General features: G+C 27.7%; 1 protein-coding gene across 1 annotated transcript; it reads left to right on the forward strand.

Moving 5' to 3' along the window:
• The first annotated feature begins 2,402 nt into the window (after positions 1 to 2,402).
• On the forward strand, positions 2,403 to 5,724 carry LOC111276523 (protein CUP-SHAPED COTYLEDON 2-like). The gene is made up of 3 exons (XM_022862266.2): positions 2,403 to 3,259; positions 3,364 to 3,647; positions 4,888 to 5,724. Exons 1-3 carry the CDS (start codon positions 3,079 to 3,081, stop codon positions 5,512 to 5,514), a joined length of 1,092 nt encoding a protein of 363 aa, XP_022718001.2. The 5' UTR covers positions 2,403 to 3,078; the 3' UTR covers positions 5,515 to 5,724.
• Positions 5,725 to 21,603: the final 15,879 nt, after the last annotated feature.

The raw sequence follows: 21,603 nt of genomic DNA on the forward strand, positions 1-21,603 counted from the left end.
TAAAAGTCCTAAATGCTAAAATTGAACTCTTTTTTTGATAATTTAAAGTAGTAGTTGATTTCAGGGTTAAATCAAGATAAAATATTTCATTATTTGTGAAGTGAAAAAATAAAATCAAAAGTAAAAAACGAAGAAAAATCAAATAGGGACAGAAGCAAGGAGCCTGTACATATATGAAATGTCCTCTAGCTGTAATATCAACAAGTCTATTTCACCAACAACTCTCAGCTTTTTCTAATTTCTCTTTATTCGCTTTTATTTTAGGAACTTGTCTACATTCAATAAATCTTTTTTTTGTTTGATTATGCGGTTTTCAGTGTAGATATGGCAAAGAAGGCTGAGAATTGGGATTTCTTTGGCACAAATTTTTTTTTTCTGAATTTTTAATGAAAATCATAATATAAAAATTAAATCCCATTGATTTTGATAGGATTTCTGCTATTGAAAGATATGGGCAATGGATATTATATCTTTTTTGTAATATTAGAAAATTTATGAGATTTTCAATCTGATATATATACAGCAGAATGAACGATAAACTGGATCAATCAAAAACCATGAAAGATAATTCATTAGTTACAGAATCATACTGTGTCTGGCAATCTCTTCATTGTTACAGTAGTTGGAAAATGAAAGTTCTCATTATTTCAAAAACAAAAATAAATAAATAATGATTTTGCAGGAGGACCATCATCTGAATAGTCTATGTTATAAACAACTCATAGTGAAGTACTCCTATGATTTGAGGATCAGAAAGCCTTACTGTTTAATTTTGTCCTTTTTAAACGTTTTTATAATATCAGCATTGCTTCTACAGTTTTATTTCATTCTTAGCACTGGTTTGGGAGGGCCGACAAATGGGTCGCCCGTTGTCTCAGACACCACACGAATTCTTAGAGGTCGTCCAATATAATTATAAAGTAAAGCAATCGAAAATAAATAAATTTTATTATATTATTTATTATTTATTTCATTTAAAAAATTTTAATATTATTTATAATTATTTATTAAATTTATTCATAAACAGTATGTTTGTTTATTTTTTTTATTTAAATTTAAAATATATTTTAAGATATTAAACTATAAAAAACACTAATTCACTCTTTCGCCCAAAAAAACAATCCGGATTCAGTTCATATATAAACCTTTACATATAAATATTACTAATATTATACTGTGACAGTCAAATATATAAAATATAAATATTAAGTCTTTTTTTTTTTTAAGAGTGGACTGACAATTTATTTATTTAATTCATTGAATTGTGCATTTGATATGAATTCTCTGGCAATGAAGCTAAGTTTAAATGATTTTTCCCATACTTTATGGATGTCCATACTTCGGTCTGAAAATTTTCAGAAACATTTTATTACTTTTTTTTTCTTTTATTTTGCCTAGCTATGAATGTCACCTAACCCAGTACTCGGCATTCAATACAGAAAAAAAATTAAAAAGAAAAAAGCCCTATAAAAATAAAAGCAAATTCACATTTTGTATTATTGTATATATATCAAAGAAAAATATAAAAAAAAAAGCCCCCAAACCCATTTGGCCATTTCATAGCTACAAGGGCACCTAGAAGAAAATGCAAGGAAGGGGGTAAAAAAGGAAATCTCCTTTGGCACCTTGCTTTTTGCTTGCTTCCTGTGGAAATTTTTTTGTCTTATTTGTCAAACTGTGATTGTACCCTCAATAGCATAAATATATCAAGTAGCAAATTTCTTTTAAAAAATTATTAATTGTGAAAATAACTAGCAAAAGTTTTACTGTGGAAATAGTGAATCCTCAGTTTGATTGGAATTTCTGGATGCTAAAATGGCCGCCCAAACCATGGCTTTTTCACTTCTGGCTTAGGGTCACGCAAATGAACAAAAAAAAAAACTAAAACAAGTGGCCATCCTTGAATCCAAACAAACATATAAAAAACCCTAAGTAAAGAATAATAAAAACAATTCTAAATCCTTATAATCCATTAACATTAGGCCTTTTGAAATAAGGTAATCTTTATACAAACACATCATAAACTCAAGGTATGTTTAAGGATCCAAAGAAAAAAGTTACCCAGGAGTAATATTTTTAAAATTTAAAGTTTAATATAACTAATTTATATAATTATTTTTAAAAAATATTTAATAAATTTAAAATTTAAATTTTAATATTGATATTGAATTTTTGAATATGATGAAAATAGTAAATTAATAAAAAATATATTTGAATATAAAATCTAATTAATGTCTATAAATACCCATTAATTGAATTTTTAAAATAAAATTACTCAATGTGATTGTATGTTGATTAATGTTACTCTTTTTTAAGTTAATCGAAGAGCAAGTACAAGGATGGGAAGGTGTTGGTTTTTGTTGATGAAAGAGAAAGGAAAGGAGGAGAAAGATTGAGGGAAGAGGAGAAGGTGGCGTGTGATAACAATGTCTGTGTCAAGTTGATAATTTTAATCTTGTACTGTGCTGACAAGAGAGATATGAAACAGCTTTATCGATCCATGGTGAAAAATCTCATCTCCTCTCAGCTTCCTTCCATCTCTCTCCCCTTTTCCTCTCATAAAAACCAAAGGACTTTCTCTCCTAAAAACTACTTTCTGTTCCCTTCCTTTCATTTTCTTCGCTGACAGAGAATACCTGCACACCTTCTCACGCACGCACGCATACTCAAAACAGAACCCACCCCGGAGCCCACTCCCCCCTATCCATCACCCGTCTCTCTCTCTCTCTTTCATAATCCATAGCTCTCTCTCTTCGGGAAGAAAGAGAAAGGAAAAGAGAAAGATTTCGGAACAGGACAGTGCAGAGAAAAAACACAGAATTTTTCAGCTCCACATCATCCTCCACCATATTATATATTTTTTCCATTTTTTCTTCTGTCGCTTGATTCATCAAATCCCCCCCTCCCATTGACACCCCAATATAACATCCCCTCTTCACTCCTTGGCTCATCAAACTCAAACCCTTTTTTCTTTGCTTCATCTTGCTCAACTTTGGTTTTGAATTTTAGGGTTTTAAGTTGTCTACTTCAAGCTTTTTTACTTTGACGTTCACAAGGGTTTACTTTTTGGTGTTCAACATGGATAGTTACCATCATTTTGACAACGGTGATACTTATTTACCTCCCGGTTTTCGTTTCCATCCAACTGATGAAGAGCTTATTACTTACTATCTGTTAAAGAAAGTTCTTGATGGTAGCTTTACTGGTAGAGCTATAGCTGAAGTTGACCTTAACAAGTGTGAGCCGTGGGAACTTCCTGGTGAGTAATCATCAACATTTTTTACGACTACCCTTTTCTTTGTTAGACATAAATTATTGTAATAACAAAGTTAATAACTCTTTTTTGTTGATGGAATATGGCAGAGAAGGCGAAGATGGGAGAGAAAGAGTGGTACTTTTTTAGTTTGAGAGATAGGAAATACCCCACTGGGTTGAGAACTAACCGAGCTACTGAAGCTGGTTATTGGAAGGCTACTGGGAAAGATAGGGAGATTTATAGCTCAAAGACTTGTGCACTTGTTGGAATGAAGAAAACTCTTGTTTTTTATAGAGGAAGAGCCCCAAAAGGTGAAAAGAGCAACTGGGTCATGCATGAATATCGCCTTGAAGGCAAATTTGCTTACCATTTTCTCTCCAGAAGTTCCAAGGTCTCTCTGATCTCCTCTCTCTTCACATCATTGCTTCTTTTGTTTGATAATCTGTTAGGGTTGTATCCAACTCAATGAGGTCTAAACTTGATCATCTAATATATGAAGTTTTTAATGAACCTGACCCTGAACAATGTTTTCTAAACGAGGTTTGGGGTGGAATCTTTGATAAAATGAGGTTAGGCTTGTGTTCATATCTTGTTTATTGGTCAATCCGTGGTCCATTTGGTAACCGTACCCGTACTATTTTGATTCACTTTTGCTTCTTAGAGCTGAAATTTTTTAAAGCAATGGTGTCTGTATTGTAGTAAGTTGATGGTAGTTATGGTTTTGCTTACAAATGCAAATTATTAATGTTTCTGTATGCTATTTTTTTTTAATCTAAGGAGATGAAAAAAGGTATGTTGGGAAATCTTAATAGCATTTGCACTGCCTTGCAGACAATGGAAAAGCTTTTGTCTTTCATTGGGATTTAAATGCCCACAATTTCTGCATCATTATTCCATAAAGCAATTATACTACCTATTTTAAATTGTAAATTTCATTATTTTGCACTCATTCCAATGTTAAATCCAATCCCATTTCTCATTACTGCTCAAAATCTTAGATTTTACAGTAATATTGTCTGTTAAAGCAATGGTTCTTCTTTGAACAATGAACTGAAACTCACTAATCTTTGTTAAAAGCGTTGTTCTATTACTGTTCTTTTTGCCTGTACTCCATGAGCTGTTCAGCTTTATTTTTCAGGTTAACACTGAAATGCAAAGATCTAACAGTAATATTATAGCTTAAAAGTGTTTTAATCATTTGGACTTTTAGCAATGAACTAAATCTCTAATCTGTCTGTTAAAAGCAAATGGTATCTTTCTATTTATGTCTTTACACTCCAATGGCTTTTCCAGCAACTTTTTTCATATTACTATTCAAAATGCAAGATCTCAGTGATATGCAGTTTAAACTTTTCTCTCTTCTGTCTCGAAATCCAATGGAAACGCCCCAACTCTCATTTGTATAGTGTTTTCTTACTGTCTCTTGTATGGATGATGGGCATTTTTTATTATTGCTTACGCAATTGCACTAATTTTTGTGCAATTAACTGTTTCTCGTTTCATGTATATACTATACCATGCCATAAAATACACATTGATCCTTAGTTTCACTGTTGCATTAACCACCGCTTACTTGAATCAAAAGAAAAGTATTCAGTATTCGCTAAAATGCTATGATTTTATTATTCCAGGATGAATGGGTGATATCCAGGGTCTTTCAGAAGAGTGGCTCTGTCAATGGTGCCACTAGCAGCACTGGCGGAGGAGCCAAGAAGACCCGAATGAGCGCCTCCATCGCTTTCTGCCAAGAACTGAGCTCTCCTTCCTCAGTCACCCTACCACCCCTCCTTGATCCCACCACAACAACTACTGCCACAACCGGCACTACCTTTACTGACCGTGACAGCTGCTCCTTCGACAGCCATACCCAATCTGAGCACGTGTCCTGTTTCTCCACCGTTGCTGCTGCGGCTACCTCTGCTGCTGTCACCGCCACCATTTCTATCAACCCTCCTGCCTACCACCCTGGTTTCGACCTTGCATTGCCACCTCCACCCCAAATGACCAACAACACTTTTGATTCAATCGCAAGGTATTCAAGAAATGTGGATGTTTCAGTGTTTCCAAGCTTGAGGTCTCTTCAGGAGAATTTGCAGCTCCCTTTCTTTTTCTCCCAGCCAACATTGGCGGCACCACCACTTCACGGTGGTTCATCTGTTAACTGGGGGGTTGTATCCGAGGAGGGTAACAATGGTTCCGGTGCTGGTGGCAAGATATCACTGGGTCCTACTGAGCTTGATTGCATGTGGACTTACTAATTAGAACTTTAGAAAATGAGTTTCCCGTTTGTGTTTGAACTTCATTATAATTTCTGAGTATGTTGTCATTAGGAGTAGACATGGAAAAGGACTGCTGATCATGATTAAATGTCAGCTTAGACTTCAATTTCTTATCTGTAATATAGTGCTTTATTACTGTTAATTAATCTTAGTTTTTGCTGCTTAGATGAAAGTGACTTATCCACAACTGATAAGTATGTTTCAAATATGCTGTGATCACAACAGTCAATTCTTCCCCCCCCCCCCCCCCCCCCCCCCGCCGAAATTTTTTTCTGGGCAAATCTAATTTTCTTATCCTGGATAAGATTCATGTCTGGTTTTTGGGTTTCTAGGAAAATGACTCGTTGTTTCATCAAACAAATAAAACCCATAAACATCCATATTCGAAATGGAAATATTTTGCTGTTTTTTCTCTTGCATTAAAAGTTACTCCCAAAGGAAAGGGATGTCTATCTAATAACATTAAATGGGCAGTTGAGTTAGGTGTGAAAAATTGGGGTCTCCCAAATCTCTCCATTTCTATCGAGATTCAGCTTCTCTGATCACATGGGGGGTGGGAGGCTCTCAGCTATGTATTAAGTGTTGGTATATAAGAACGACCTCTTAGCCCTATTTGTCATCCTCTACTTGTGGAAGGGACAAATTTATTACTCTCCTGTTAACATTGTACTCTTTCATGTCAACATAATATTGGAAGGTAAAGGGACCATTTAGGCAGGGCATTGATTACTTTGTGAGCTACATAAAATATGTTGTCTCAACATTTTTCCTTTGCACCATCATTTCTCTTATTGACTTCTTAGTTATTGAAGTACTACAAAATAATGCAGAGAGTAAATACTCCCATGTACGTCATTTTTGTTTATTTTTAGATGATTATGGTAGGTAGAATTAATATAGCTACTTTTGTTGTAGCTTGATTGTGCTCATACCAAAAAAAAAAAAAAAAAAACTTTTAATAACTTGTTTCTGGTTTTTTTAACATTCAAATTTATACATGTCGAAACTCATGAGATTTATCAATAATAGTGTAATTTTTTAGTTGAAAAAAAAATTCTTTGTCTTGAACATTCAAATTAAATACGATTTATTTGTATAAAAAATTGTAATTAAGATAATACTAAGGGAGATAACTGTCTCTCACTTCATAATTCCAACTTTTTTCCCTATCCAAAGTTTTGGAGCATGTATCAAATCAAAACCATTATTTGGCACACTTTAAATAGCATTTTTATTCTGGTATTGAAGAAATTCGCACTTCTGTTTTTTTTTTTTTTTTTGAAATTAATAAATATAGGAAGTAATAGTTCTTAATTATATATTGGTACATGTCCTGCAATATATTATATATGTCGGCAAAAAAAAAGAAACAAGTATATTTCATCAGAAACTAAATTAATTATGTAAACTTGAATAATAAATGGCATTGGCTGTCAGTCTAGTAGCAAAAATGAAAAAAAAAATCATTAATATAGTATTCTTGAAGACAAAGATAGACTATTACAGATTTTCCACTGACAACATATTGGCTCATGTCCTTTGGAGATGAAAATAAATTTCAAATATGTATTTATTTTGTTACCTCATAAATTTTTTTGTTTGGGTATTTTATAAATTTGAAACTGAATTGATATCTTTTACATTGGTAGAGACAAATATTAAAGCCATTTATTGTATATTGTTAGTATTATAATTTTTTAAAAAAAAGAGTGTTACTCGGATATATACTACTCAAAGGGTTTTTTTTTTTTTTTTTTAATTTTTTAATTTTCTTGTCATTTTTCTGCATTTTAAGATAACCTGAGTAAAGTGCAAGTTGTTTAAGAACTTACTTTTTCTATTAAACTTTTTGTTTATTAAGATCACTACTACTACTTCAGATTTTGTTATAAAATAAAAACAAACATAAACCATCAATTAAAGATTGTATTGATGCTAATACTAAAAAAAAAAAAAAAACTTATTAATTTAAAGTAAAATATAATAGAAATAAATGAGACATTTCAATCTAATAAAATTTAAAATTTCTAACTTTAAGATCTTAAAATATTTTAATATTGAAGAGAATAAACTAGGAGTGAATTTATGAGATAAAAAATAAATTAATCTCCATCTCTTTTTGAAAATTTTAAATGGATATTAGTACAAGATTTCAAGAATAAATGCGATTCTTCGGTTTTATTTAACTGCTTCAAATTCTTCTTCTCTTGACCATATATAGCAAACTCAAATAGATTTTGTGGATTTTGTGGTAAAGCTAGTTAAATATGATCCTCCCATAAAAGAAATATTTATAATATACAGGCTTAATGTTTCCTAACAGGTTTGCTCTAAGGCTTGTTAAATATGATCCTCACACAAAAAAGTTATTTGTAAAATACAAATACTTAATGTTTCCAAATGGAATGGCTTTAAGCAAAAACAACTCCTTTCTCATAATAACTCGAATTAGAATTTTGAAGTTCAAAGGTAGAGATAAGCAAAAAAGCTATATTCCAAAAATATTTATCCACTTAACCAGAATCTCAAATAATATCAAGAGAAAAAAAAAAAAAAGAAAAAAGAGAACTATATGTAACCTTAAAAGGCAAGGCATCTGCCTAAATTTCGGAACCTAATTGTTTGTTCTATCTCTAAACTTGAACTTTATAAGTAAAAAAAACGAGTTCCCATTTAATCCATTCTAAGTCTTTATATATAACTGTTAATTATCCTCCAACATCTCAAACAATATAAAAAAAAAATGAATGTATCGAGTTGTATGAGGGTAAATTCATATATACAATTATTGCTTGATGGCTAAAATTAGTTTAAAGTAGCAATTGACATATACTTATATATACTTGCAAAGAATATAAAAGATGTGATAACCAGCTCAGAACACAAAGATAAGATGTTAGAGCAGTTGGTAGTTGAAGCGTGTGGATGCTAAGTTCTACTGTTTGCTTTTTCTTTTCTAATTTCTTGTCATGCATTCTATTTAGTCTACAGACAATGTTTGCATGATCCAAATCCATCATCCAAGAATTGTGATATTAATAATCTTGTCATAAAAGATAATGAAAAACCTTATAATTTTCTCTCAACATAGAATATGCATATCTACCAGTCTATATTACACGGGTGAATCTAGGAGACAGCAAGGGTCATGACCCCCAAAATTTTTTGATAATATTATCCTACAGTACTTAAACTCATTAATTATATAGGACTCGACCCCTTTTTTTTAATTCGATTAACTATTTGGCGCTTCCTTAAAGACTTTGCTGGCTTTATCCTCTACGTCTATATATGTACAAATACATTTATGTACGTATAATATTACAAATAAAATAATGCTATTTGATTCAACGATTACACTATCTGATTACTTATAAATGGATTGAAATAATAAATTGTTATAATTTATAGGGTATCTATTTCTGGTGAGTGGTACGTAGTTAGTTTATCACTTGTTGCGTCAAAATAGGCTTTTCTCACTAACAATTAAATGGTAGGTACTTTTTCACCGAGCACGGTGTATCCCCAATCTACTTTTGCTGGACACAGCCTAGTCAATTGGCAACTTGGATTTAAATATTGCAAGTGATAATAATAGATAGGTGAGATACATTGACATAAATTGTAAGTTCAATGCTATAACTTTTGGTAAACAAGAGTAAGAGGGAAGGAACTGAATTATTTAATGTTTTAATAATGGGATAGGTGATGGAATTCATTGGATGTCTGATTTCCGATTCAAATGGTTGGACCGGTCAATCCCATTGCATTATTATTAAATTACTTTAAGGAACAAATTTTATCATTTAATATGTACTCATTAATGAATATATTTTATACATTATATTTGATTCATTATCAATATATAAATTTTATATATTATTAGTGAATTAGATTATGATAATTTATTAATAAACAAATATCAACTCTTAAAATAAATACACAAAAATTAATATTTTTTGTATAAAAATTAATATATAAATTAATAAACAAATATCAACTCTTATACATTATTAGTGTATAAAAATTAATATATAAATTTTATACACTATTAGTGAATTAGACAATAATAATTTATTAATAAACAAATATCAACCCTTAAAATAAATACACAAAAACTAATATATATTTTTTAAAATTTACTCATTAATGATGTGTTATTATCTTATTCACTTTATTAATAAAGTAACATTATCTTATCCATTCATCGTATAAAATATATACCGAGACAGTATATAAAATATATATTGATAATTTATCAAATCTAAATTCATATATTAAATATGATAAATAACTAGCATACTAAATAAATTATTAAAATTCCATTCAAACTAATTCGATTTAATCTTATTAATTAAGTATTACATAATTTATTAAAATCTCAATTTGAGACATGTCATCCATTTCTAATTGAATGATAAGTTGATTTGATTATTTGATTATTACAAAATGTTACAATGCGTATCAATCCTTAAAAAAAAAACAAGAAAGAAGAGTAAAAAAAAAAAAAAAGTAAAAAAAGTTAGGAATTATTATTCAATTGGTAGATTTCTCCCAACTTTTTCGATTTGACAGTTCTCCTCCGACTTTTATCATCATTAGCTAATGAAATTCATAAAAGAAAATTGCAATATTGCATTGCTTATTCCCAAGCTACAAGTAATACTAAATACTAATGACAAAAATGTAAGGTCATCAACTTGATTGCCTGAATCGTTTTCAACATTATTTCAGAGATATACACATACATATAGTACAAATCCATGCAGAAATTAAGGCATTTTGACAGGTCGAAAGCACCAACAAAATCTTTTGGTTACATGGAACCCAGTTTTTGCTATGGCCCCTTGACTTGATTTGCATGAAAACAGCAAAAGCACGCCAATGTACCAAATTTGTGTTAAGCTTAGGAGATTATGACTACTCTTGAGTGGGCACTCAAAGCATTAAAAGCTGGGACTTGGATGTTTTTGTAAAGGACTAAAGGAAGATGCGAATCATGAGGGCTTTGAAAGTACAGTTTGTTTTTTTCTTGTCTCTAGGTTTTGGTTCTTTCCAAGATCAGAAAATTAAAAGTATAGTTTGTTTTTATTTGATAATTCATGTATATTTGTTTGTTTATTTTGTATTAAATAAGTGTAAAATATAAAATTTATTATATTATAATTTATATTTACATTTTAAATATGAAACATATTTTTTATTTTTGTAAAATTCATATATAATTTTTGTTAATATTTTAAATCATATCACTTTTTTATTTTTTATATTATTTTCGTATGATAATACTATGTTATGTTTGTCTAATCTATTTATATATATATATATATAATGGTTTTCACTAAATTAATGAGATTAATTTTTGCCCTGCATATCATCTCAATGGGATATTTAACCATCTAGATTTTCCTATTCATTCATGTTTTATAAAATTAAGTTCACAATTAATGAATGTAGACACCACATTTAGTCCAAGGTCAATTTATATTTTAAGATTAGGCTTTGAATTTATTTATTTATTTATTTTTGGTATTGTATTTAGTTTAGAATTATTATTATTAAAAACAAAAAAAGGAAAAAATTATTTTGCTGAAACTTGAAGAGGGTTTAATTCTAATTGAGTTGTTGAATAAAAAGTGTTCTAATTAAAAAAAGATTATAAAGGGGAATTTGTTTAAGAGATGGATTTGAATTAAAAATCTAAGATTAAAGTTGATTAGGAGATTTAAACAAAAAAAAACTCAATTTCCTATTGTAATTAAGATTAGAGGCCTATTAAAAAACCCCATTAGGATTAATTAGAAATCAAGAATCAATAAAAAAAATTAAGAGAGAAAGAGTTAGAAAAAAAGCAAAAAAAATTAAGAGGTTTTTTTTTTTATAATCTTTTATGGTGTTTTGGATTTAGATAATTAATATTTTCTTTTAGGAGTTCTGTGTTGGGGAAACGAATTAAGAAGAAACACAAAATGGAGGCATTCATCCAAAAGTTTTGATAGCAAAATTTTCGAGAGTTTCACCCATAAACTATTTTGTAGAGAAACAAGAAAGAAGACAAAGGGGTGATAAAGCAGGAAAAGTAAAAAAAGATTGACCCAGTTTGAGGATCCAATCTAATAAGAAGCCCAAATTGTAACTGGATTGAACAATTAGCAAATTAAAGTGGGTAAGCACAATTACAAAGGCCCACGTGCTTTGGAATCAATTGTTGTTAAATATTTGGTTTTTAATTTTTACTTGTCTTTTTCTAAAGTTCTAGTTATCTTTGTATTTTATCATAATTATTTATTTATTTATTTGTTTGTTTATTTGTTTATTTCATTTATTTTACTATTTATGCATTTATTTATTTGTAAATATTTTAAAAAAAGAAAAAAAGAGGAAAAAACATTTTTTTAAGAAAGAATGTTACCAACATATTGAGGGTTAAATTTTTTTAAAATAAATGTTTAAATAAAAAAATCTTACCAATATATTGAAATATTCAAATTTTTAATAAATTATTTTAATAAAACAAAAAGCCTTACCAATATATTGGAAGGCAATTTGATTTTTAAAATAAAGTTTTACTAACATATTAAAAAACCTTATTAATTTTTTATAAAAAAAAATTTCAAGAGAAAAAATAATTTTCAATAAAACCTTACCAACATATTGGAAAGCAATTTAGTTTTTAAAATAAGGTTTTACCAATATATTCAAAACCCTTATGATTTTTAAATATAAAAATTAATTTTTAGAAAAGAAATAATTTTCATAAAATTCTACCAACATTTTGGAAGACAATTTCTAGCAAAAAATCTTACCAACATATTAAAAGATATTTATGAAAATAAAGAGTTTTTTCATAAAATTAGGTTTTGAATCTCTGATGATAAAATCATTAAGAGTATTGCAAATAGTAGTCTCTATGTAAATTCTTATGTGAGAAATCATTTCTAAATTTTACCAACATATTGGAGAATTTAGAAAAGATTTTCAATGTCAAAATTCTCACAAAAATTTCAATTATCACAAACAAAAGTTTTTTTACAAAAATAAAATGAATCCAATGTCAGAGCCTTTTCAAAACGTGACAAATAGTCTCCTCAAATACTTTTGAGGTAAGAGGATGTTCTTCAATTATTACCAACATATTTGAGTAATTTAGGGATAGTTTTTTATATTAAATTATTTGAAAAGTTTTTAGGCTTTGGATAACATGAAATTAAACTGGTACTATCTTTTGGGTAGGCGATACAGGGGTGCTATAACATTTTTCACACGTAATTGTATTTTTGAACCTAGTTCTAGTGTCATACATGAATCAATTAGGTGATCAATCACACCTTAATAAAAGATTTATGGTGACTCCTTAAGTCAGGTTTAATTATAAGTCTACGGATCTATACGTTATGGCAGTTTAGTGACTCCATCAGGAAGGTCGAGAGTCAAGCCAATAAACTTGTGTTATTAAAAGCCTAAGTTAAAATAAAGAATTTTTCTTTGAATGGTTTATCTATTTCTAATTATTCCATATTATATTATTCACTTATATTTGTATAATATAAGTTTTATACCCAAACTCTGTCCTTTAAGAGAGAGTAAAGTACTTATGCTATTGAGAGATTTTATATTTTCATTTGAGTTAGCGAAATATTCTCATTCAAATTGAACTCTTTTCGCTTATAGCCTATGATGGGCAAGGATTGTAGCGTATTATTAATCTGTGATGAACAATGATGTGTGAACAATTTGAGAACTTTTAGAGTTAACCCAAACCACATGTAGTAAAATATAATACGCCAATCTTAGGTTAGAGCTATCTCTACCCATCATTAGAATGTAACTCTAGTTAGGACATATGAGTGAACTTTTTAAGCTTTTTTTATCTTGTTTTTAGTATTAAGTTGTTATATGTTGTATTTTAGTCCAGTATCACTAACATATGTATTCATCCATGCATCATGTACATGTATCATTTACCCATTCATACATTATTGTGTATACAATCACGCATTTATGTATCATAATTTATTGTGTCAAGTATTCATGTATTTATTCATTTATGCATATAGGATTCTTAAACAAGTTAGGATAATCTTGAAAACTTTGGCATAAACATTTAGTAATATGTGCATGCTAATTGAGGTATAAAAAGTTCAAGAATAGCTCCACTGTTTAAGAACTCCATTCACCACCAATACAACACTAGAGCCCAAACCAAACAAATAGAGTAAAAAAATATCAATCATTTTGACAAGATAGAGAGAGCTCAAAAAGAGCTCATGCGAGAGTTAAATAAAATCTTGGATGCCCTAAATAAGTTGAATAAATGAAAAAAGGGTGGAAGAAACTCCATGTCAGCTAGAGCATCTAGTGTAAGATGTTATTGATCCTTTATACCCTCTACGATTTAGCCTTTATCAAGGCCAGCCTTCTCAAGGGACATAAGCATATTTTCTTGAAGCATATCCATACACCCATATAGGAATGCAATTTATTACTACCCAAAGTCAGTTTCAAAGTTATGTCAATCAATCTTTGGGGAGAAAGCCTTAGAACCAATTCAGGTCCCCCATTTGAATGATCCAAAAAAGAAGAAAAAGTTAACATTAAAAGTCGTTGAGTCATTAAATTACTCAAAAGCTAACCCAAAAATAAACAAGTTTAAAGAAAGGTTATGAGCAGTGGAAAATTTTAGTTTTTGTAGTTCAATAGATGTTGTTGGCCTCTATTTAGTTCTAGATGTTGTTATTCTTCCAAAATTTAAAATTTTAGAATTTAAAAGTACGATGGTGCAAAGTGTCAAATAACTCATGTTATCATGTACTATAAAAAAAATTAACTACCTATACTAGTGATGAAAAGCTCTTGATGCATGTATTTCAAGATAGTTTTACTGGCTCTATGATGACATGGTATGTTCAGTTGGATTAGTTCTGCATTCACATATGGCAAGAGTCAATCTATGACTTTATCAATCAATACTAACACATAATAGATCTATCTCCTAATCATTTTTCCTAGCAAAATATGGAAAAAAAGTGACTGAGTCATTTAAGGAGTATACCAATAAGTAAAAAGATATGGCTACTCAAGTTCAACCACCTTTGACTGAGAAAGAGACTATTGTGCTATTGTAAGTACTTTAAAATCTCTTTATCATGAAAAGATGATAGAAAATGTAATAAAAAACTTCGTTGATATGATGATTTCAAGAGAAATTGAAAATATCATTAAAAGTGGTAAGCTTAATAAAGAAGATACCACCAAAACTAAAAAAAGAGCGTTGTCTAAAAGAAAAAAATTGAAGCTTAAGCTGTAAATTTCAATAAGTGACAATTCAAAAGTTATGCTTCATATCCACCACTTGTTCATCCTGCTTATTACCTCATAATTAATGGTATTGTGCAAGTCTTTTACCAACCTGTTCTACAACCAACTTACTTATAAACCTATCAATCAACCTTTCAAATATCTGCATATAGGTCTAGTCATATTATTACATCAGTTTTTGGGCCTAATAACCAAGTGAGTGATTTGAAAAGATCGAAAATAACCAAAAAAATATTTATATTGATCCTGTTCCCATGACTTACATTGAGATATTTTTAAAATTGATAAAAAATAACTTGGTATCTCCAATTATTCTAGAACCATTAAAGTCACCATATCCTAAATGATATGATGCTAATGCTATATGTGATTACCATAATAGGAACGTGAGTTATTCTATTGAAACCTGCCTTACTTTTTAACATAAAGTGTAAAGTTTGATCCAAAAAGACTTGATGAGCTTCATCGAATCAAGAGGGCTAGATGTCAATAAAAATCTTTCGTCTGATCATACAATGGCATAATTTTTAAAAGGATAAGGATGTTAAGGCTAGTTGAAAGTTGCTTATCATTTTAAGAATTCTTTTAGAGTAATGTTAGGATTTTTTTTATGTAATAAGATTTCATTTTTTATCATTTTAATAAAAGGTAAGTTAATGCATTTCATTACATTTTCTCTTTCATTCAAACCATTATTCCATGTTTTGTTTTTTCTATGTCTTTTTATTCTCGTTCTCGAATCTAAATGATGAATGTTTAGACAATAATAACAATAATTCTAGGATTTAATTTTGAAAACTCATTCACATTGATAAAGTTCAAGTTGTGAAGACTATTTGAACAAAATAAGTAAGTTACTAGCCAATATAAAATAGATATATCTTGAAGATGTGTAAGTCTTTTATAATGATCCATGGGTTTGTCTTTGTTCAATAAATGGTTTGAGATGAAAAGTGATTGTCTTTCTTTTATTATTCATAAAACCATCCATTGTTGTCCCTTTTGAGCCTATTATGATTTTTTTATAAAGAACTCTAACTAAGGATCACTCTTCATACTGAGAGAAAAATTTTGAAAAGAACCTACATGAAAAAAAAAAAGATAAAAGATCACAAAAAATTTCAAAGATAGAAAGTAAAAAAAGAAAGAAGAACCCTTACAAAAAAAAATGAATGCCATTAATGAGTTGGTGTAAAGTAATAAGAATCCTTTTGTGAGGAATAAGATGAATGAAAAAAAATAGTGAAATGATGTGGAATGGGACAAAATGCCAAATTGCATCACATGATAGGAAATGATGCTTTGGTTTAAACCCTTTAAACATGTGTTTTAAGCCTATTTTATCCATTTCTTTCATGATCTTTTATCATAGCCTACATTACAAATCTTAAAAGTCTATTTTAATTAAATGTGAATGTTCAAATTGAATAATTATATATTGAGCTAAGGCATGCTTGTAATGGAGTAATGGAATCGAGCTATGTCATAGAATTTTAGAAATTGATGTGTGGAAGATATCAATAATGAATGAAGTAAAAAAATAAAAAATAAAAAAAAATGAAAAAAGTGAAAAAATGAAAATGAAAATGTGAAAAAAAATGTGAAAGGAAAGAAAACGGAAACTTAAATTGAAACCTCAAAAGAGTGATTTAGGTAAAAAAAATCTGAGCTAAAAGTTGGATGAATAGTTTAATATATGGAATATCAATGTTATCCAAAGATCCTCCAAAGCTGAAGCACAGTTTGATGAGCTCAAAATGATTTTAAAAGTCAATGGAATGAGTTTTTGAAAAAGAATTTTGGATTAATATTAAGAATTGTTTGAATATTCATTATTTGGACATTGTTGTACCATTCAAATACCATCCCTAATGATATGTTTTGAATTTATTCCTTTGCCCATTTATTCTATACCAAACTCGTTCTTATATTGATTACCTTTCTCTTAATTCATCTTGTACTTTTTTTATTTTTGCATTCCCATAATAAATCGATGAAATATATGATTGTATTATATTTGTCAAGAATTGAAATGATAATGAATGACTGATAATATTTAGAAAAGGTTCATGCATTCATTTGAAAAAAAATCCAGAGGGCAAAAGAAAAATGAAAAGATGGAAAAAAAACCTAAAATGATGATTGGAAGGGACACATGGGGTGATCAAGTGATGAATATAGTGATGGATTGATCGATAAAACCTATGATTTATGATTAGATAATGAAAATAATGTGGATCAGTGGATGAAATTTGTTCTGAAATGGTTAGTGTTAAGAAGCTAAAAAGGAAATATCAAATAATGGAGTCTTGAAAACCATATTACCACAATTAATTAAAATTTCATGACTTTAATGTTAGTGACATCTACATTCCATGCATTGTGTTTGCATTATTGTTTACACACACATGTTTATAACTTAGTGAATATTTGAATCTTGGTTGGCCATACGTTTGCATCATGTAGTGAACATTTAAATTATGGTTTAAAGTATGATATCTATATTATTGTGAGAATCTAGATTGTTGCATTCGCATCATTAAGAAAACATTTGTGTCATTATCATGACATTCTTTATATACAAAATTTTAACTTTGATGAAAGATTAAGAATTTTCATGATAAGAAATTTTGAACTTTTTGAGGAAAGCTTTTTAATATAAGGTTGGGAATCCTCGAATGAAAAAATGTATTATGAGAAAAACATTTAGAATTTTAAAGTTGTGGAGCCTTTTAAAGGAGCATTTTAAAGTTAAAAATAATGAAAATCTTTAAAGAGTTTTAAATGAGAATCTTTAAGAAGTTCTAAATGAAAATTTTTGAATGAGAATTTTTATCTTTGAGTTTTAAATGAGAATCTTTAAGGAGTTTTGAATAAGAATCTTTATTTTTTAAAATGAAAATTTTTAAGAAGTTTTAAATAAGAATCTTTGAGTTTTAAATAAGAACCTTTGAATTTAGATGTGAGGCTCTAAAATTTATCAAATGTGAATATTTGAACTCGAATGAAAACCTTTGAAATTTTAGATTTGAACCCCTAAATTTTTTAAATAAGAACCTTTAAATTTATATGTGAAACTCTAAAATTTATCGAATGTGAATCTTTGAACTCGAATGATAAGCTTTGAAATTTTAGATGTAAACCTTTAAATTTTTTGAATAAAAACCTTTAAATTTAGATGTGAAACTCTAAAATTATCGAATGTAAAATCTTTAAATTAGAATGAGAAGCTTTGAAATTTTTGATGTGAACCCTTAAATATTTTGAATGATAACCTTTGAATTTATATGTGAAACTTTAAAAATTATCAAGTGAGAATCTTTGATCTCGAATGAGAAGCTTTGAAATTTTTGATGAAATCTTGAAGTTTTCAAATGAGAAATATCATATGTGAAACAACTAAAATTTTGAATTAGAATCTTTGAAATTTTGAAAGTGAATCCCTAAAGTTTTTTTAAATAAAATTCTCTAACTTTTGGTATGAATCTCTAGAATTTTAGAATGTAAATCTTTAAATGTTAGATGTGAGACTAGTAATTTTGATGCGAATTTAAGTTCTTACGAATCTTTGAATTAAATGTTGGATGTGAATATCTCAATTATGAATTTGAGTTCTTGCGAATCTAAAATTTTAAGAATTAAATTCTTGAAAAATTTAAATCTTGCGAATTTAAATTCTTATAAATTTAAAATTCTTATGAATTTTTAATCTTTTCGAATATCAAAATTCTTACGAAATTAAAAATTCTTTGTAATTTTTGCGAATCTTGAATAACTTACGAATTTTAGAATCTTTGTAGATCTTTGATCTTTGTGAATCTTTACAATTATGAAATTTTGAAATTCTTTACAAATCTTGGAACCTTTGCAAATCTTGAAATCTTTTGCAAATCTTGAAATTTTTTGTAAACTTTTGAATCTTTTACAAATCTTGAATCTTGAGAATCTTTGATTTGTTTGTGAAATTTTGAATTTAATTGCAAATCTTTGAATTTTGTAGAGAACCTTGAATGTTTTGCAAGTCTTTAAATTCAAATTGAGAATCTTTGAATTTAATTACGAACCTTTGATATTCAAGTTAGGAATCCTTGAATTTCAATTGCAAATTTCGAGTCTTTATTGTGGATGAGAATCTCTAGATTTTTTCTTTGTATCAAATTTGGACATAATGGGTGTCTATATTTTTGTACAATTTCTGTTTCACAAAAAAATATGCAAAGAAAGGTAGCTATAGATATCCCATTTAGTCTGGGTTTAATTTATATTTTAAAATTTGGCTTTGAATTTTATTTATTTATTTATTTTTTGTATTGTATTTAGTTTAGAGTTATTATAATTAAAAAAAAAAAGAAGAGAAATTATTTTGTTGAAAGTTAAAGAGGATTTAATTTTAATTGGGTTGTTGAATTAAAAATGTTCTAAATAAAAAAAGACTGTAAAAGGAAATTTGTTTAAGAGATGGATTTGGATTAAAAATCTAAGGTTGAAGTTGATTAGGAGATTTAAACCAATAAAACTCCTTTTTCTATTGTAATTAGAGGCTTATAAAAAGACCTTATTAGGATCAATTAGAAATCAAGAATCAATAAAAAAAATCAAAGGAGAAAGAGTAAAAAAAAAAAGTAAAAAAATTAGGAGTTTTTTTATAATATTTTTTATGGTGTTTTGGGTTTAGATAATTAGGATTTTCTTTTAGGAGTTCTATGTTAGATAAATGAGTTGAGAAGAAATACAAAAGAGAGATATTTATAAAAAAATTTTGGTAGCATAAGTATTTTTTAAAAAAATAAGAAAAGAGACAAGGGGGTGAATAAACAAGAATAGTAAAAAGGGATTGACCCAGTTTGAGAATCCAATCCAATAAGAAGCCCAAATTATAACTAATTTCAATAACTAGCAAATTAAAGTGGGCAAATACAATTACAAAGGCCCATATGTTTTGAAATCAATTGTGGGTCAATATTTGGTATTTACTTTTTACTTGTCTTTTTCTTAAGTTTTAGTTATCTTTGTATTTTATCATAATTATTTATTTATTTATTTAGTTATTTGTTTATTTCATTTATTTTATTATTTATGCATTTATTTATTTGTAAATATTTTTTTAAAAGGGAAAAAAAAGGGACAAAAACATTTTTTTTAAAAATAATCTTACCAATATATTAAATGGTTCAAATTTTTTAAAATAAATGTTTAAATAAAAAGAATCTTACTAATATATTGGAATATTTAAATTTTTAATAAATTGTTTTAATAAAACAAAAAACCTTACAAACATATTAGAAGACATTTTAATTTTTAAAATAAGAATTTACCAATTTATTAGAGAAATTATTAATTTTTTATAAAAAATAAATTTCAACAAAAAAATAATTTTCAATAAAGCCTTACCAATGTATTGGAAGGTAGCTTGGTTTTCAAAATAAGGTTTTACGAACATATTGAAAATTCTTATTATTTTTAAATATAAAAATAAATTTTTAGAAAACAAATAATTTTCTTAAAATCTTATTAACATATTGAAAGATATTTCTGAAAATAAAAATTTTTTTCATAAAATTAGATTTTGAATCTCCAATGATAAAATTACTAAGAGTGTTGCAAAGAGCAGTCTTTATATAAATTTTTAGGTGAGAAATCATTTCTAAATTTTATCAATATATTGAAGAATTTAAAAAAGATTTTCAATATCAAGATTCTTACAAAAATTTCAATTATCACAAACAAAACTTTTTTTAAAAAATTAAATTAATTCGACGACAGAGCTTCTTCAAAGTGTGATAAATAATCTCCTTGAATACTCACGAAATAAGGGAATGTTTTTTAATTATTATCAACATATTAGAGTAATTTAATGATAATTTTTTATATTAAATCATTTGGTAAGTTTTTAGGCTTTGGATGACATGAAATTAGTATCATCTTTTGAGTGGATGATATAAGGGTATTATAACTTTTTCACACATAATCGTACTTTTAAATCTAATTTTAGTTTCGTAGATATGAATAAATTAAGTGGTCAATCACACCTTAATAAAAAATTGATGGTGACTCTTTAAGTCAGATGTAGTTATAAATTTACAGATTTATACATTATGATAATTAATATTATAATAAAAAATTAAAGGCCTAATCATCATAAAAAAGGGCTAATCATGTCTTATTTTTCAAAAATTAGATTTTTCGTACATGACGACTTTTTTCAAAAATTAATTGAATTATTATTTATAAAAATATTTTTATATTAAATGTTGTACTCACTATTTACTTTATTAATTTTAGGAGAAAAGATATTACTATCTAATATAATACCCTTAATTAAAAGGGATATCATTTATGGAGATAAAAATAACCTCAAATAAAAAAATTATATGTATTAAAATTTGAATTTGAATTTTATTATTATCACTTAAGTTAATTATATAAATCAATTAATTAAAATTAAAATTAATTATTCGATTCTCGTTAGATCTTTTATATATAAAGCCAATATTAACCCATTAAATAAATTCCAACGATCGGATTTCACTAGTGGACCATATTCTCATCTCAAAATTAGTTAACTATTTATATTTCATTTATTATTATCATTATTTTGTAGAATAATCCATATTTATTACTCTTTTCAAATGAACCCATATTTATTCTTAATTATTTTTCAAGTATTTTTTCTCGAAAATCCCAATACCTTTTATGTAAATGTTCAATTTTTTTTACTAAATCAGAATTTATTAATAATTGAAATTGACT

This window comes from Durio zibethinus, chromosome 25 (genome assembly GCF_047325235.1).
Source record: "Durio zibethinus cultivar Kanyao isolate XHJ-2024 chromosome 25, ASM4732523v1, whole genome shotgun sequence".
In the NCBI taxonomy this organism is placed as follows: domain Eukaryota; kingdom Viridiplantae; phylum Streptophyta; class Magnoliopsida; order Malvales; family Malvaceae; genus Durio; species Durio zibethinus.

What these genes read in the sequence shown, in the direction of transcription:
- LOC111276523 (XM_022862266.2), top strand. Translation starts at nt 3,079, where the DNA reads ATGGATAGTTACCATCATTTTGACAACGGTGATACTTATTTACCTCCC. An exon ending in TGAGCCGTGGGAACTTCCTG is followed by an intron (nt 3,260 to 3,363) that starts GTGAGTAATCAT and finishes GGAATATGGCAG; the next exon opens with AGAAGGCGAAGATGGGAGAG. An exon ending in TTCTCTCCAGAAGTTCCAAG is followed by an intron (nt 3,648 to 4,887) that starts GTCTCTCTGATC and finishes TTATTATTCCAG; the next exon opens with GATGAATGGGTGATATCCAG.